General features: G+C 37.4%; 1 protein-coding gene across 5 annotated transcripts in view; it reads right to left on the bottom strand.

Annotated features, from left to right (window-relative positions):
* The window catches only part of EYA3 (EYA transcriptional coactivator and phosphatase 3), a 95,343-nt gene that overhangs the window by 66,112 nt on the left and 9,206 nt on the right, over window positions 1–20,025 (bottom strand). For 3 of the 5 annotated variants that reach the window (XM_027518948.1, XM_027518953.1, XM_027518961.1), the window contains one exon: window positions 7,277–7,377. In XM_027518948.1, the coding sequence (XP_027374749.1) occupies window positions 7,277–7,309 (33 nt within the window). In that variant the 5' untranslated portion in view covers window positions 7,310–7,377. Of the gene's footprint in view, window positions 1–7,276; window positions 7,378–16,379; window positions 16,504–20,025 lie in introns of those variants that run through there. The other 2 variants (XM_027518933.1, XM_027518940.1) reach the window with 2 other exon arrangements.

Here is a 20,025-nt window from a genome sequence, read left to right as displayed (position 1 = left end):
CCCACACAAAGGCCTGGACATGAATGTTCATATCAGCATTATTCAAAATAGCAAGAAAGGGGAAACCCAGTGTCCATGAATAGATTAATGGATAAACACAATAATGACAAATAAAAATGATGAATGATAAATCCATATAATCAAACGTTCAGCAATAAAAGGGAATGAAGTATCAATACTTGCACATGCTAACACAGATAAACTCTGAAAAGATTATGCTAAGTGAAAGGAGCCAGTCACAAAGGACCACATACTATAACTCCACTTATATGAAATACTCACAAAAGGTCAACAGGAAAGTAAATTAGTAGTTGCCTAGGATTGCGGCGAGGGCAGAATGAGGGGTGACTGCTAATGGGTACAGTTTCTTTTTGGACTGATGAAAATGTTCTAAGATCAACTCTGGTGACAGCTGCAAAACTCTGTGAATATACTAAAAACCATCCAATTGGACACTTTAAAATGGATGTGAATTATATCTCAATAAATAGAGCAGTCATTTAAAAAATGACATAATCTTATGGGCATGGTATAACTCAAGGTTACTAGAGGAAGATACACTGACAAATTCATGAATCAGAGTTCTATTTGTGCCTCTGCTTAAAAACATAACAACAAAATCATGCTTTAAATACAGCAGAGCAAAGGAATACAAATAACACAACATATGAATTCAGAATATACAGGTTCAAGGCTCAGTTCTGAGAGTTAATTCACTGTGTGTCTACCTCTCTGAAAATACAACATGACTATCTACTTCAAGAAAGCTGAGCGTCAAAGAATTGATGCTTTTGAACTGTGGTGTTGGAGAAGACTCTTGAAGAGTCCCTTGGACTGCAAGGAGATGCAACCAGTCTATTCTAAAGGAGATCAGCCCTGGATTTCTTTGGAAGGAATGATGTTAAAGCTGAAACTCCAGTACTTTGGCCACCTCATGCGAAGAGTTGACCCACTGGAAAAGACTCTGATGCTGGGAGGGATTGGGGGCAGAAGGAGACAGGGACGACAGAGGATGAGATGGCTGGATGGCATCACCGACTCTATGGACATGAGTTTGAGTGAACTCCGGGAGTTGGTGATGGACAGGGAGGCCTGGCATGCTGCAATTCATGTGGTCGCAAAGAGTCGGACACGACTGAGTGACTGAACTGAACTGATCTACTTCAAAGACCTGCTTTGAAAATGAAACTGGTGAAAGGGAGTGGATAGGGAGAGAAAGAATGAGTGAGCAGTTTATGAAAAGACAAACTGATATACAACTGTTATATTAAGAAATACCACTTTCTAGATAAGAAAATTATATTATGCATCTCAAATGTCACTCCAGAATTATTCTGAGATGCCTTACAAGTATATAATTATTATGCTTCTTAAGTTTTAACAAGAGGCTAAGTCATACTAGAGCTTGATAAACTGTAATCTTGGGAATAATAAATCCAACAGAAGTCTGCATGAAGTCTTAAAAAGGAAGACGTCTGTGTCAGAATTTATCCACCACTGTCCAACAAAGCATATCATTCTTTTTACTAGAAAGTAATACTGTATGTTCTAGTAGGGGAAAGAGTTTGATCATAACCTAGATGAAATTACACACACACACACACACAAATTTAATATTATTTTCTTTGATCACACTTACCAACGGGCAGTGGCAACGTTAGTTGCTCAGCTGTGTTTGACTCTGCAAGCCCATGGACTGCAGCCTGCCAGGGCTCTCTCTCCATGGAATTCTTCAGGTGAGAATACTGGAGTGGGTTGCCATTCCCTTCTCCAGGGGATCTTCCCAACCCAGGGATCAAACCCAGGTCTCCTCCATTTCAGGCAGATTTTTTTATCAGCTGAACCACCAGGGAAGCCCTTACCAATAGTCACCTAATTATTAATTTGACTTCCAGAACTTGATATAAGGAAATCAGCATACAGGGGGTGAGAACAAGCATTCCAAATGACTAGAAAGGTAAATACCTGTGGCAGAGACAACTGCCTGTTCCACCACTGCATACGGAGCATGACTTGCAATGGGAGGCAAGAAATGTGTCTTTTTAAGTTCACAGGCTACCAGTTCAAAAGAGGTCACAACTGGATCTAGTAGAAACTAGTGAGCATCAGAACCTGGACTGGATCTGGATGCAGCAATGGATGGAATTTGGGGCTGTTCCTCTTAAGAGAAATGTATAGGGAAAGGAGTTACATATTGTTTTTTACATCAGAAAATCAAACAGGTGACCCAAAGAAAAGATTAGGGTAGATCCACATATAAATATTCACTAGTCTTCTTCCTCTCCCTGGTTACACAGGATGCTACAGACTGAGTATCTGTATTCCGCCCCCCGCAAACCAATTCATATTTTGAAATTTTATCCCAAATATGATAAAATGTGCAAGTGGGGCTTTTGGGGTGATAAGATTATGAGGGTGGAGCCCTCACAAATACGATTAGTGCCCTTATAAAGGAGACCTCCTTTGCTATGCAGGAAAAATATAGCAGTCTATGAGCCAGGAAGCAGGCCCTTACCAGACACCAAATCACTTATATGTTTGGAATCTAAAACATGATACAAATGAATTTATCTATGAAATAGACATAGACCCACAAACATAGAGAACTGACTTGTGGTTGCCAAGGGAGAGGAGAGTGGGAGAGGGGTGAACTGGGAGTTGGTGATTAGCAGATGTAAAGTATTATACATATGTATAATTGAATCACTTTGCAGTACACCAGAAACTAACACCAACCACACCTCAATAAAATAAAATTTTAAAAAAATCATGACTTCATCATTATCAACTTGGGACAGGACCATTCTTTCCACTGAAGCTTTAGAACTGAACTGAACTGAACAGTCTGTGAAAATTTTCCTCAGTATCTGATGTTAACTCTTCTTATCCTAGTTATTTTTAACAGTTAATACATCTTCTACATTTTCTGTATTTGTCTATTTCACACCCATTAATCACAGGGCCAAACTAAGAGCCAAAGTTGCTTACATCTCCCCTGCAATCCAGAGCCTATATTTTGAACCATAGTCTGAACTATATTCCCCTGCTCTAAATAAACCCAGGGCCAGATACCTAGTGATAGTTTCTGTACCTCAAATCTCCAATCCTAAATAAACAATTACCCTGCCTTACCTTGCCTATTCAGTTTAGTTCAGTTCAGTCACTCAGTTGTATCTGACTCTTTGTGACCCCTTGAATCACAGCACGCCAGGCCTCCCTGTCCATCACCAATTCCCGGAGTTCTCCCAAACTCATATCCATCGAGTCGGTGATGCCATCCAGCCATCTCATCCTCTGTCGTCCCCTTCTCCTCCTGCCCCTAATCCCTCCCAGCATCAGGGTCTTTCCAATGAGTCAATTCTTCGCATGAGGTGGCCAAAGTATTGGAGTTTCAGCTTCAGCATCAGTCCTTCCAATGAACACCCACGACTGATCGGGCTGAATCTCCTTGCAGTCCAAGGGACTCTCCAGAGTCTTCTCCAACATCACAGTTCAAAAGCATCAATTCTTTGGCGCTCAGCTTTCTTCACAGTCCAACTCTCACATCCATACATGACCACAGGAAAAACCACAGCCTTGACTAGATGGACCTTTGTTGGCAAAACAATGTCTCTGCTTTTGAATATGCTATCTAGGTTGGTCATAACTTTCCTTCCAAGGAGTAAGTGTCTTTTAACTTCATGGCTGCAATCACCATCTGCAGTGATTTTGGAGCCCAGAAAAATAAAGTCTGACACTGTTTTCACTGTTTCCCCATCTATTTCCCATGAAGTGATGGGACCAGATGGCATGATCTTAGTTTTCAGAATGTTGAGCTTTAAGCCAACTTTTTCACTCTCCACCTTCACTTTCATCAAGAGGCTTCTGAGTTCCTCTTCACTTTCTGCCATAAGGGTGGTGTCATCTGCATATCTGAGGTTATTGATATTTCTCCCGGCAATCTTGATTCCAGCTTGTGCTTCTTCCAGCCCAGCATTTCTCATGATGTACTCTACATATAAGTTAAATAAGCAGGATGACAATATACAGCCTTGACGTACTCCTTTTCCTATTTGGAACCAGTCTGTTGTTGCATGTCCAGTTCTAACTGTTGCTTCCTGACCTGCATACAAATTTCTCAAGAGGCAGGTCAGATGGTCTGGTATTGTCATCTCTTTCAGAATTTTCCACAGTTTATTGTGATCCACACAGTCAAAGGCTTTAGCATAGTCAATAAAACAGAAATAGATGTTTTTCTGGAACTCTCTTCCTTTTTCCATGATCCAGCGGATGTTGGCAATTTGATCTCTGGTTCCTCTGCCTTTTCTAAAACCAGCTTGAACATCAGGAAGTTGACGGTTCATGTATTGCTGAAGCCTGGCTTGGAGAATTTTGAGCATTACTTTACTAGCGTGTGAGATGCGTGCAACTGTGCAGTAGTTTGAACATTCTTTGGCATTGCCTTTCTTTGGGACTGGAATGAAAACTGAGCTTTTCCAGTCCTGTGGCCACTGCTGAGTTTTCCCACTTTGCTGACATATTGAGTGCAGCACTTTCACAGCATCATCTTTCAGGATCTGAAATAACTCAACTGGAATTCCATCACCTCCACTAGCTTTGTTCGTAGTGATGCTTTTAAGGCCCACTTGACTTCACATTTCAGGATGTCTGGCTCTAGGTGAGTGATCACATCATCGTGATTATCTGGGTCGTGAAGATCTTTTTTGTACCTTGCCTGTAGAAACCTCAATTACGAGTGTGGCCTATGCATTCCCCTACGATACATTCTAGGATTGCTCTATGTGTCTCTGCCTCCTGAATGACACTGGTGCTCTCCCTGGGACCCTTTGTGGCATGCTATGTCTCTTATTTCTAAGACAATTATAACAGTAAACTTTTCTCTCAATGGCACTGATCTCTTTGTGTTGTCACTCAGTCACCTTCATAAATTAAGACAAATAAATTAAGACAATTAAGACAATAAATTAAGACAATAAATTGGTACAAACCAATTAAAAAAAAAAAGATGTCCCATGACAATCACCATCTACAGTCAGCAGAAAATTTTTATTTTTTTTAATTAAAAAAAAATTTTTTGGCTGCGCCACATGGCTTGTGAGATCTTAGTCTCAGGTATCACACCCATGCCCCTGTTAGTGTAAGTGGAGATTCCCAGTCACTGGACCACCAGGAATTCCCAGAAAATCTGCTTTTAAACCACTTTAATTTCTCACCTCTCTCTGAAATAACAATCAGGTTTTGCACGTCATGTTATAGAAACTAAATAGAACGACAAGGAGATGAAGCAGAGGGGGAAAAATGACTCACCAACAGGTCAGCTTCACAATTCTCACTACCTTAAATAGGTAAGGAGCAACTAACAATACTCATTTCAGCAGGATGTCAACATTTACATAAGCCTTTTGAAACTATGACTAGACGTTTGTCTTACAATCTTCCTTGGTACATTCAGTGTCTCTAACTCAGCTATTTGTTCTCACAGTGTATATCTCTGAAACATCGCTGAGGATGATTTTTAACCCTACCATTTCCTTGATTATTAATGTTCCACCAGGGATAGGGGAATGACATTTTAAATGTTTCAAAAGGTCATTTTACCAACTGCTTAGGTCTTCCTAGCTTTATACTCAAATGAGGGGACTAAAAGAGTAATAGGAAAAGAATCACTGATGTGCATGTCTGAACATAAAGTATAATACTTAAAATACTTAGAGGACTTTATCATTTAAATGGAAGCAGGTGACCATCTTTCACTGATGTAAAGAACACATGTAGAACATAAAAACATACTCTGTTATCTTCTTTCAAAATTCAAAGTTTTTTAGGCTGGACTTTTACTGAGAGATAAAAATGTACCACTCACTATTCTCTTAAAATGCAAGAGGCTTACTCAGGAGAGCAAATTGAATCAGTATTTATCTTATTTCAGAAAAAGAAGCTCAAGTAAAAGGAAAAGATTCTTTAACAAAAAAGTATTTTAAGAGAATGATTACTATGTCTTCCTTTTTTAAATGCTATGGGTTAAAAAAGAAAAAAAAAAAAAACACTTAAAAAGACCAAAAGAAAAAAAAAAGAAACCATGGTAAGGCAATAAATCTGTAGCACCCAAGTACATTTAAAATTAATTTATGTTAAATATTTAAAAGAAATTAAGAATTCAACTTATTCTCGAGGGTCTTATCAATTTTAAAGAATTAGCCAGTGGTCAAACTATATTTTCTTCAACTATTACTACTTTAAAAAATTTAGTCAGGGAAATTTAGGCAAAAATAAAACTAGATTTTCCAGCAGAAATAATATATACTGTTTGGTAAATGTCCTCTTTTATTTTGTATAAACTTTAAGAATACCATTGCTTTAAAAATGACAACAATTCATTTTATATTAGAGCATAGCCGATCAACAATGCTGTGATAGTTTCACGTGGACAACAAAAGGACTCAGCCATACATATAGATACATCCATTCCTCCCCGAAGTCCCCTCCCATCTAACATTGAGCACAGTTCCCTGAGTTATACAGTAGAACCTTGTTGGTTATCCATTTTAAATATAACAGCGTACACATGTCCATCCCAAACTCCCTAACTATCCCTTCACCCCGTCCTTCACTACAGGCAACCATAAGACTGTGAGTCTGTTTTATTTTATAAATAAGTTCATTTGTATCATTCCTTTTTAAATTTTACATGTAAGGGATGTCAGGGCTTCCAAGGTGGTGCTAGTGGTAAAGAATTCACCTGCCAAAGCAGGAGACATAAGAGATATGGGTTCAATCTCTGGGTTGGGAAGATCCCCTGGAGGAGAACAGGACAACTCCATGCCAGTATTCTTGTGTGGAGAATCCCATGGACAGAGGAGCCTGATAGGCTACAGTCTGTAGGGTCCCAAAGAGTCAGACATGACTGAAGCGACAGTCATGTTTTAGCAGCAGCAGCAAAAAGGATGTCATGATATTTCTCCTTTGTCCAACTTACTTCACTCAATTCGACAATCTCTAGGTCCATCCATTGCTGCAAATTAGCCACTGCTTTTTTAAAATGGCATTTCTAAATACAATACTTACTTTGTAAAGCTGAATTTTCTAAGCAGACTCTTTGGCATTAAGTCAGCAAAATATAAATTTAAGTACACTTTTCTTAGAAGAATATTATTAAGGAGTCCTTTCATCAATTTTATTTCTAACTTAGAATCTGTAGTATAACTGAATAATATTTAAAGTTTCTTAAAATTAGCCTTTCTACAATCAACTTTAAATTGTTAAAGGAAATACTTACTGGTTGCTCTGGTAAATCTTGCTCTTCTTCCATCAGGACCAATATTTCTTTATTACACTTTTGTGACTGGATTGCAAGTATCCCCCAGCAGTCTTCACAATCTGTTTAAAAAAGAACGGGGATTCAACACTTTATGTACTCTTAGAGCATTATCATTGAGGCCATCAGAGAATAATTTTTAAAATATTTTGCTACCTCAGTCTTTCTACGTGAGCTCTAATCTCAAATCTGCACGTGGCTTTTCAAAATTGACATGCTGCACCAAGTCAGGTAGGTTTACCCGACTTTATAATACCTTGCAAAAGCCAACACGTGGAACCACTTCTGCTGTACTTAAAACACGGTTGCTATAGTGCCCAAGGCATTAAACACTGTAACAGCCATGTAAATGAACTAAGACACAATTGTTTAAAAATTTGGGTTATATTAAAAATTTTAAACATTAGCCGAGCCAGTCAATAACTTACGATAACATCCAGCCTGCTTTAACATGGACTATTTACATAACTGCTAACACACACAGGATCACTTTAAATAGTAGGTAAACTGAAACATCGAGTAAATACTTTCACAACCAACTATCTGTATATATGTAATTAACACAAAGGAAACTTTTGGATCTATTTTAATAATGCAAATAAATAAAGTGAAATATTGAATCATAGAATTAAGGAAAATAAAAATGAAAGCTAGGAACCATTTTATCCTGAAATAACAAGCTCCACTAAATTTACCACTTAGTCAATTATTAAAGCAAAACCTTTACTTTCTCAGCCCCTGCTCTTCCTGTTCGGATTTCCAAACTAGAGAAGAAAAACAGGACTCTAAGCCCCTGAAAAAAAAGAAAGTGAAAGGGGCTCAGTTGTATCCGACTCTTTGCGACCACATGGACTATACTGTCTATGAAATTCTCCAGGCCAGAATCCTGGAGTGGGTAGCCTTCCGCTTCTCCAGGGGACCTTCCTGACCCAGGGATCAAACGGGGTGCCCTGCACTGCAGGCGGATTCTTTACCAGCTGAGCCACCAGGGAAACCCACACTTACTGGTAAGAACACGTTTTTGTGTCCTGCTGCCAGAAGAACAGAAAGATGTTAGAAAGCAAAATAATTATAAAAACTAAAAACTCCTCATTTCTATTTAACAAAAATGAGAATAGTACTTCTCCAAAACACATGATTGTTTGTGCTTCTAATTAAGGTCACACCTGTTTTCACTTTTTACCAACCACTGTAACCAACTTCACACACAAAGCTAAATAAAGCGAGTAGAGAATCTTGTTGCAGATGTAATGAATAAAAAGGGAACTGAAAAGCTTCAATCGTGCCCATTTACCACCACTCCGCTTCTACTGCTCTATCCTGGTACAATACAACATACTTTAGGGGCACACTCTGGAATGGGGAAAGGAGAGAAAACACGTGTAAGGGATGCAATCAGATGCACAACTGTCCAGCTCTGACACAGCTTTCCTCCCTGCCCTGATCTAAAATGTCAAAAGAAAAAAAAGTTTGAAGGTCAGAAGCACTTGATGCTCAATGCACTCACGTGTAGCTCATTCACAGAGCCTCAAAAGCTAAGTTCTCAAACTACATGACGCAGATAACTAGTGCTGCAGAATTACAGTGCGCAATAACCAAAGCTCACAGGAGCTATCTTCCCTGCACTTGTTTTGCTCTACTCAGGAGAGCATAACCAACGTGACGTGAAGCTGATGCACAATTATGAAAGATGAAACGTTTTCATGTTTTACCAGCTTATATCTGATTTAGTTTTAAAATGAAGTGTCTTATCTCTATGGGATTTTTACAGAGCCAATGTACATAATGTACATATATGACTTTATCCCGAAACAGGAAAATAGAACCAAATCATTAGAGAAATGTAATGCCTTTAAATACCTTATTTGTTAAAATTTTGTGTGACCAGCTCTCACCTAAACAAAAAGTGATAATATTCTATGTCTTACTTAATTGAAGGCTGTAACTGTAATGATTGAATCTCTAATCAGTAGATTCTCAGCAAAGGAGAGTAAACGGATATTCTTTCTCTTGGAGGAAGGGTTATAAATCTACTCGTGAGCAAGAGGAAGGGAAGAAAAACAGTGTTTTTTTTAAAGAAAAAAGAGGGTACTCAATAACATGTGCTTTCCTTATTTTCTTGATTTTAAAAATATGAACAGTGTTAAAGGAGAACACAGATCTCTTTTATAGATCAAAGGGATCATGGGTTTTAAAAGAGATACTACTCTTAATAGCAGGGAAATAGATTCTCAAACCATACAAAACTAAATGGTAAAATCTTGAATTTTGTTTTTTAGAAAGATGGTAATACTACAGTGATTTTACAACAGAAAGGGAATAGCTTCCTAGTTTTCTTGAGATAAATCCTATGGCAGGTTGCAAGAAAACTTTCGTTAAAAGAACAATTGGAAGACAATCTTTCTACCTCTACTTTTTTCTTTGAAAACAAGTACACTTGGTTGTTTCCATCTTAAAAATTACCTTTATCTTTTTCATTGTTCAACTGAGAAAAATAAAAGGATCATAGATAATTTTTACATTTTTAAAAAACTTTAAAGATCAAGTAATCAATGAACACCAATAATTTTGATAATTTTACAGTTAACACAAAAAGCAAACTACAAAGGATGCATATGGCTTAGTGCTGCAGAATTTCTGGGATTCTGCTGGCATGTGATATATCTGAAGTCTGTAAACATACACTCTGGTACACTTGTATATAAAATATATTAATAATGACTATAACATATGTGATTCTATTACACCATGCATGTAAGATACTGAGATGTGCTGTGGTTAGTTGCTCAGTAGTGTCCGACTCTTTGTGACCCCATGGACTATAGCCTGCCAGGCTCCTCTGTCCATGGGATTCTCCAGGCAAGAAAACTGGAGTGGGTTGCCATGCCCTCCTCCAGGGGATTTTCCTGACCCAGGGATCGAACCCAGATCTCCCACACTGCAGGTGGATTCTTCACTGTTGGAGCCACCAGGGAAGCCCAAGAATCCTGGAGTAGGTAGCCTATCCCTTCTCCAGGGGATCTTCCCGACCCAGGAATCAAACCGGGGTCTCCTGCATTGCAGGCGGGTTCTTTACCAACTGAAGTACCAGGGAAGCCCCATGTAAGATACTTTCCATCAATATAATATTCTTCCTTCTTTCCAATAATTTGTTAAATATCTGAATTATACTAAATAAAAGAACACAAGTATTTATCATGTTCCTAGCATTTATAAATGTGCTAATAAAACTTTTAATATTAAGACCTTACATCATTTTCAGCAAGTGGCACATGCTTACAATAGAAAGTCACACTTACTAACCACCAAATGAAAGTGTTGTAAGGTGTTCCAGTACTTGATAATAGTAAAAGTACAGAATTACCATACAAATCTTAGTTTTCTTGCTTTCCTGTACTCGCTCTGAAGTTTAACTGCATATTTTGTCTTTTTGTTTTGGGGTGTTTCTTTTAACCATTAATATAACCTGACATTATTTTACATTCAGTGAGATTCATCTTTTTAAATTCAGTTTAGTCGCTCAGTTGTGTCTGACTCTTTCCAACCCATGGAAGACTGCAGCATGCCAGGCTTCCCTGTCCATCAGCAACTCCCGGAGCTTACTCAAACTCATGTCCATTGAGTCAGTGATGCCATCCAACCATCTCATCTTTTGAAATATCCAATATCTTCTGAATTAAAATATCCAATAATATACAATGGTTTGACTTAAAAGTGGAAAGCAGATTCTTAACGTAGTGTAAATGAATGTAATTACAACTTACTCAAACAGCCAAACAAAACATATCCTGAGTGCATTTTTGTTTTAAGTACTTTCAAGGCATTTGGACAGTAACAGCTTTTCATAATTTTCCAGTTTCAATTCTTACTATCGACTTTTAATTAAACCCTTTTACCACCATTTTTGGAGAGAGTTTATATCCACATGCCTTCATGGGCAGAAATCTGGAAAAACTATAACTAAAGGTGGTGCCAGTGGTAAAGAACCTGCCTGCAAATTCAGGAGACGTAAGAGACACAGGTTCGACCCCTGGGTCGGGAAGATCCCCTGGAGGAGAAAAGGCTATCGAAGTTTCCCAGGGGAAAATGAACAGCCTGCTTCCCAAAATTAAATAAATCTCAGCAATAATAGTTATAAGCATCAGGAGCCTGAAGAAGTTATCAAGAAGTAGGTAACTGGCAAATGTTTATCATGCTGTCCTCAAATATAATTACATATATACATTGAAGAATGAAAACAAATAGCGAAATACCCTCTTCTATGTGACCTGAAGAAAACTGCTTCAAGTACTATTATTCAACAGTAACTGAAATCTTCTAAAGGGGATCTATCAATTAATTTAGAAACAAGTGTCCTAACACCTAAAGTACCATGATAAAGCCTAAAGATATCTCATTAAATTCTAATTTATAAACTAGGAGGCTTCATAAAGCAAAATCAGAAAAGATGTAATGAAAATGGCTCAAAACATAAGAAAACATATCAACGGTCTCTTGCAGAACAGTACTTAGTAGTAAGTATCGGTGGGATGATACTAAATGCTAATTTGGGTATCATAATCTATACAATCTATCAGGATGTTTCAAATAAATAAACAAAGATTTATTCTAATATGTACAAACTTCTTACTGAAATTAGACAAAAATAATGATGGGTACCTTGGAGGAGAATAACAAAGTCAGTTAAGAAAGATCAGTCCTACACCAGTCTTGAAAACCAACTATAGTGGGAAGGATAAGAGACCTATTGATTACCGAGCATGTAAAACCCACTACATATTTTTACATTCGTTGTCTTAATTTTATCTCCACAACCATCTTAAAACACAATTGGTATATCTTCATATCCCCTAGGCACAGGACAAGTGGAATTCAGAAATTTAAACAATCTACCTGAGGTTAATAGCAATCGTGTTTCAGCTTAAAGCAGAACTATATCAAATAAGGATAGTAGAGGATAGTGGTGAAGGATGGCTGTGCAACATTGTAAATGTACTTAATGCTGTGGAATGATATACTGAAAATGGTTAAAATTATTAATTTTGTTATGTATACTTACCACAATTAAAAAAAAATACAAGAAGATCCACGAGACTAGAAAGACCAAAATAATGATCAAATTTCAAAAGTGCTTAAAGTGCAGAAAATCCTTATTTAAATATTGTCAGAAAAACTGAGGATAATGTGGAGAAAAACATATCCACATCATACATTATGAGTAATTCTAAATACATGAAGAACTGAGCATTCAAATAATACTGGAGAAAACAGAATAGCCTATTTATCTCATCTGTGAGAAAGAGATTAAATTTGGGTCAATAAAAGAAAGCATAAGCAACAAATCAATAGATCTGGTTTTGTAAAACATACTTTAACACAATGAAAAATAACAACTGTAAGAGTAAAAGGATATAAACAAATGGAAGCAATACCTGCAATAATTATGACAGATAAAACTTAACGTCTACAACATTTGAAAGAAAGTGAAAGTGAACTCGCTCAGTTGTGTCTGACTCTTTGCGACCCCATGGACTGCAGCCTGCCAGGCTCCTCTGTCCATGGGATTCTCCAGGCAAGAGCACTGGAGTGGGCTGCCATTTTACCCATCTTCTATGTGGGGCAAAAGGATACAGACAACTTAGGTAACAACAAAGATCAAGTCGGCACTCAGGGAAAAAAGATTCTCACTACTAACTGAATAAATTTTAATATTGAAAAAAAAAACCACTTCACACATATTAAACTACAAAAATAATCTAAACAACAAAACCTAAAGTTATCTGAAACATAAGAAGAAAAGAAATATTCAGGCCCTTGTTGTAAAACTGTATGTATCTTCAGACTGTTCTCTGGTTAGAGTATAAAAGATGTCATAAAATTGCCCGTGGCCTGATTAACTTTTCTTGGATTTCCCCCCCAAAATTAAATACAGGGGTAAAAGCTAAATTTATTTTAAAAACTAAGTGTTTCTTGCTCACAGAAATTAAAAATTAGAAACAATCAACATGTGGAGAGATTTACCTAAGCTGTAATTCTACATTCTGTATTAAACGAAATTGTAAATTTTTTTTAAGCTGTGCCAAGCGGCAGGTGTATCTTATAATAGTTCCCTGACTGGGAATCAAACACACATGCAATGGAAGGGTAGAGTCTTAACCAAGGGATCACCAAGGATTTTGCTGTAACCTATTTCAATACAGGTCCATTTAAAAGGTGAAAAAAAAAAGGTAAGATTTTACACTGATTATAGCTTATAATAATAGTTTAATAAGACTCAAAAGCAGATACAAAGGGATACAATTTGGATGTCTTAAGGTTTGTACGTGCGTGCATGCCTGCTTAGTTGCTCAGTCATGTCTGACTCTCTACAACCCCATGACCTGTAGCCCGCTCCTCTATCCATGGAATTTTCCAGGCAAGAATACTGGAGCCAGTTGCCATTTGCTACTCCAGGGGATCTTCCCAACCCAGGGATTGAACCCATATCTTTTCCATCTCTTGCACTGGCAGGTGGATTCTTTACCACTGCGCCACCTGGGAAGCCCAGAGAGTAGCATGCTTCTTCATAAAAGCATTTACTAAACATTTAATTTAAAATTTTGTAACACTATGCTAAGCACTGTATCAAGAAAATTAATAAATAGATTATACAGAATGATACTAGATAATCAGAAATTTTTGTCATTAGAAAAATGTGACTTTTATAACTTAGTAAATATCTTTTTAGGTTTTTTGCATGTATTTCTTTCTTTGGAACTCCCTTTTTTGTATTTCCTGGAAACAGCCTTAGAATTCTTTCTCAACATAAAATATTCATTGAATATCTGAAACCAGAAGAAAAATACTGAAGTAGAACACAGGATAGAATATGCTGGTATTTAAAGACATATTCTGAAAGAAATCATAATTACTTAGAGTGTTTTGCCTGCTTTCAAAAATTCATGTCAGTGTTGAAAATGCCATTTAACTAAACACTAAAATGTATATATCAAACAGAGTAAAAATATAAAGGCTTCATTAATTGAACCAGTAAAAGCCGTTAATGTTAACTTCAAGCAACAAAGTAAACAAGAGTAAATTTTAGGAATTTACTCTTTTCCTGGATAAAGACTCTTAACTGAAATAATTTCCCCAGAGACTATTATTTTCTGGTTATTCTAAAATGAAGGAATCGAATCCACAGAGGCCAGCAGTCTCAAACTCTGGAATCTTCTCTGAAAGCAACTTAAAAAGGATGATATACAAATTAAACTTAAATCACTAAAAGAAAAGTATATGCTTACCAAACAAATTTCAGGATAACATTATGAAAGTTTTGTTTAAAAAAAAAAATTGTAATTTAAATTGCATTAGACCACGAAGGTCTAATTTAAGGATGAGTTTACAATACTGAGTTCTATCTAAGAACAGAGTATGTATTTCCAGTTACTTAATATTTTTTTTAGTCTCTTAGCAGATCCTCTACATTTCTTTGTGCTGGCATTTTATCTTTTTGCTTTGTTATACTTTTCATTATATTTTCTAAAGAAGTTACTTTTTATATATAGGAAAGTTGTTAATATTGGCACATTAATTTTGTAATCTCCCCTGTTACCAAAGTCTCTTATTGTTTCTAACAATGAGAATAATAAGATGGTTGATTCTTGAGTTTCATGTATATATTTTCCCCATCTGCATAAAAATAGTTCTTCCTCTTTCCCCAATATTAACCTCTTTATTTCTTCTGCTTGCCTAATAATATTCTTACACCTCCACTATAATATTAAGTAACTGCTAACTGTTGAGCATTCTTTTCTTTTCCTCACCTTAATAAGAATACATCTTGCATACCACTACTAAGCGTGACACTGGTGATTTTCTGCCATCCACAAAAATGACCATATGGGTTTTCTCTTTACTATTAATACAGTATGTTACTAGATTTCGGACATTGAACCACATAATGCACTTAGTTCAGAGATGAACCTCTTGCACTATAGAGTATTATTTTTAACGTACTGTTGAATCTGTTTTCTGGTACTGAATCCATGATGTTCAATAACTATCTCTAATTTGAGAGGGGAAAGGCTATTTTTACAGGGTGAGTTCCCATTCAGGTCAAATACAGTCTTGCAAATGAGGTCTTTCAAGGAACCACTAGAAGGTCAAATAATAATGTTTTCTGGGAACAGGGCTTTGAAGGAGCTCCATTCTTGTTCTGCCCCTTCCAGTGGCTTCCAGGATGCTAGTTTTCACCATGACTGTGGGCTGTTGGTTTCCAAGGCTGGAGCTAGAGAGAGGAGAATGGGCACAAGGCAAGCTAAAATGCTACAAAGTTCACTGCTTTTGCTGAGATTCAGCTATTTTTCTTGACTAAAGATTCAGATTGCTGCAAGCCTGTAGTTAATTTTCAGAGTCCTGAAAGCGTTGACTATTTTTGCCAGTATCCTCATTGCTTTTATGGAGAATTTTCAGAGGTTCTTACTCTGCCATTATTGTTGATATCCTCTGCATTTGAATTCCACTCAATCTTTACACTTATTAATGTGCTGTTCACCCTTTATGATTCTTAAAATTTCAATATTTATTTCCTTTTATATTTCCTCTGAAATAATTCTTACCTTTAAAATCTGTATTACATTATACTAAATTTAGTGTTTTATATTAATTTATATTACATTATACTAAATTCACACTGTTCACTATCTCCGTTAGTGCTGGATGCATTGGGTACCTCTCTTTCACAGTATTAAGTTTCCTTAAGTGGCTGATACATCTAGGTTACTATTAGTTCATATTTGTAGTTAGGAGTTTCAACTAAGCATTTTTTTCTGAGTGGCCGAGAATCTTTGTTCATCTATTATCATACACAGGTTCTAGTTATATACAATGACTTCTAGTGACTATGGAAGAGGCAGGTAGGCAGTGTCTGCAGGTCACTTGCTTTCTGGATATGAATTTCTGCCTCTTCTGAATATCACATAAATTACCACGGATATATCTGGTCTCCCATGCCAGGACTCTACTCTAGAGAATACCTATCATAGCTTTATCTGGGCAAGAAACACCGGAATTAGCTACTCACTTTGCTTTTTGCTTCTGCTGCTTTTGTTGTGGAAGTCTATAGTTGCTTCAGACTGTGCTTGCTTCTTTCTAACCTCAAAATTCATTCATTCATTTATAAAATAATTATTGAGTGTCTACTATAGTGCCAGGCACTACTGTAGATACTGGGAATTCAGTGATGAACACAAAGTCCCCAGCCTCAAGGAATTTTGTATTCTCACAGGAAGAAAACAAATGCAAAAGGTAATATAATTTCACAAAGTAATAATTCTTTGGAAAATAAAACAAAGTAAAGTATAGAGCATGACTGCAGGGGAGCTATTTCAGATTAGGTGATAATTTATCTGAAGTGGTAACATTTAAGCAAAGCCGGGAATAATGCAAAGCAGAAAGCTATAAAAAGATGTACAGGAAGGCTTTCAGAAGGAAACAAATGTAAAGAAACTAACAGGGTAACACCTAGCACTTTTGAGAAATAGCAAAAAGGCTGACTTTTGCAAATTATAGGTGACAGGAAATGAGTCCGAGAAGCAGGCAACCAGGGAGATGACACAGAGCCTTGTAACACATGATGAGCAGTTTGGGGAGGTAATGGGTGCTTCAAGCAAGAGAGTGATGTGTTTTGATTTATATATGCCAAATGCCATGGGGAGAAGAGAGACTATAAAGTAAGCCCTCCCTGAGCAGATTGTTTTATATGTTTCGAAAGCATTTCTCTGGGTTTTATCCAGGAGACGAACACCAGATGCTCAAAATCAAGAGTAAGAGCCAAGAAACTGATGAACCTCCAGGCCCCCTCCCATTCTCCATATTCTTTTACTTGAAGTCTGGTGTATTTCTGAAACTTCTGCATATACTTTATGGCATGATTTCTTCTCCTATCAATCCAATTAGAAATCCACTAAAGTCTCACCAGCTGATGGCAACCTTTCTCAAGTACTGCTGCTGCTGCTGCTAAGTTGCTTCAGTCATGTCCGACTCTGTGTGACCCCATAGACGGCACCCACCAGCCTCCCCCGTCCCTGGGATTCTCCAGGCAAGAACACTGGAGTGGGTTGCCATTTCCTTCTCCAATGCATGAAAGTGAAAAGTGAAAGTGAAGTCACTCAGTCGTGTCTGACTCTTAGCGACCCCATGGACTGCAGCCTACCAGGCTCCTCCTTCCGTGGGATTTTCCAGGCAAGAGTACTGGAGTGGGGTGCCATTGCCTTACCTCATAAAAAATACTTATCTAACTTACCCATTAACACAACCACTCAAGAGTCCTCTGTACCCTGGAGTCTGCTGAAGCAGACACAAATATCCAGCAGACCTATACTAAGCTGCCCTTAAGGTTCCCTTTAAAGTAACCATAAGACAGCCTTTCAGCTCTCACAATTTAGGCATCAGCACAAATCACATTTCTGTGGCCAAAAAACCTGGAAACAACTACACCTTCCCTGTGGACTTGATGTGGACGTACAAAAGCCATCATCACGTTGGTTAACTCCTTCTGTAAATAAACAGCCCAGTCAACTGACTGTGGTAAAGCTGGTGAATTCTTCTGGCTACTTTATTGGGAGGCATGACTGACTAATGTATCATGGTATTGTCAGCCCAAGGAATATTTACAGTAACTTTTTTACACTAAATACGCTAATCAGAACTTACTGAGAAAGAATTAAAAAAAAAAAAAAACAAACACATTTAGGCTGTACCAAATTCTTATTAGGAAAAATATTTTATCAGGAATAGATTCTCTAAGAAAAACTGTTTTCACAATTTCTAACCTTACTTCTTGGAAAATCATCCTTTGAAGTTGTCTGTAAATTAACACAAACTTTTCCCCACAAGCTTCCAATAAAATTGGGAGATAGTATTCCACAGGAAAAATTCCAAAACCACAGTAGAAAGTATTGAGAAGGGATGAGACAACCTGAATTAGTGTCAAAGTGACCTTAATAATAATCCCACAGGTCTACTACATTCCTTCCAACCCTCTTCAAATCTCTCTTCAGTTTTCAGTAACATGTCACGTCATTCACAAAGCACGAGTTTCTCTAATGTGTGGAGATCCAGACTCCACAGAATTCTCAGCCTCCAACACTTTATCTCTACCCTCCCTTAATCTAAAGTTAACATTTCTAAGAGAATCATATACTTTTCTATAGGTGCTCTGACCTGACCCATGGTATTCTCCAACATGAATGTTCTATAAATGTGTTGCTTCCAGGTATATAGAAAAATTTATACCTTACACTATCCATTTTCTAAACTCAAAATCCTATATAGCATTCTATATATCTACACATCACATCTATTAATCAGCTCTCCAGTATTCAAACAAAATTTACTACACATTGTATTAACAGAACTGAGTCTTTTGAAACATAAGTCTTTAGCTGTCAAAACTATAAAATCTAGGTTCAGATCTTTTATTAATATTTTACTTCAAATTTATTTGCCCCTTCAAAAATCCATCAGACCAAACATCATCAACCATAATTCCAGTGTATAATCACCCAATCATTCAGTGTAGAGAGTAAAGAGTAGTGAAGTAAGTTTTAACACTTGTTATTTTACCTTTTTCAACATAATTCACCTCTGTAAGAGGCAGGTTTGGCAAGCTTGGAGCATGACCTCAGGAGTCTGACTGTGCCTGCTTAGTCACTTCAAATGTGTCTGACTCTCTGCGAACCTATGTGGCCTGCCAGGCTCCACTGTCCACGGGATTCTCCAAGCAAGAATACTGGAGTGGGTTGCCATTTCCTTCTCCATGGAGTCTGACTGCTGCTGCTGCTGCTGCTGCTAAGTCACTTCAGTCGTGTCCGACCCTGTGCGACTCCATAGACAGCAGCCCACCAGGCTCCTCTGTCCATGGGATTCTCCAGGCAAGAACACTGGAGTGGGTTGCCATTTCCTACTCCAATGCATGAAAGTGAAAAGTCAAAGTAAGTCGCTCAGTCGTGTCCATCTCCTAGCAACCCCATGGACTGCAGCCCACCAGGCTCCTCTGTCCATGGGATTCTCCAGGCAAGAGTACTGGAGTGGGGTGCCATTATCTTCAAATCCCAGTTCTGGCACTGATGAGCGGTGTGGGAGCTTAGACAAGTTATTTAACTTTCCTGAGTCTCATTTACTTCATCTGTAAAATGGGAAAAATACTAATGTGTCTTTCTCAAAAGCTTGTCATGGGTTCAAAGGAGTTAGTATCTGTAAAACTCTTAGAACAGTGTCTGGCACATAGTTAGCATAATGTAAGTGTTGAAGAAAAAAGTTTTTTTTAACAGACTCAGGACAGAAAACTGGTCTTGGTGAAAGTCAATTCATTACTAGTTTCTCTTAGTTTTTCAAAGGGCAAAATATTAATATTATTAAAGGTCCATGTAACAAGAGATTCCTGCAAGAGAGGCAACAGAATGGGTCTACAGCTCATAACCTTTGTCATTGGCTTTGATTCCAACACCACACAAGAACTTCCAAGTCCTCAAGGAAAGCTGTTGTCAAGCTCCTGGGCAAGAGAACACTGAATGTCAAACATGTCCTGTTATTTAGTGATATGAACTCATCATGGTCACAAACACTTTCAGGAGATTCAACTGTGTGTTATTAATAGCTAACATTTATGTAATTTGTTTTATGGGCTGGGCACTGTTCTAAGTACTTTATGTATATCAACTCATTTA

This window comes from Bos indicus x Bos taurus, chromosome 2 (assembly GCF_003369695.1).
Source record: "Bos indicus x Bos taurus breed Angus x Brahman F1 hybrid chromosome 2, Bos_hybrid_MaternalHap_v2.0, whole genome shotgun sequence".
NCBI lineage: Eukaryota > Metazoa > Chordata > Mammalia > Artiodactyla > Bovidae > Bos > Bos indicus x Bos taurus.
Note: the sequence above shows the minus strand (reverse complement) of the source record. Positions and strands in the feature narration are given on the sequence as shown.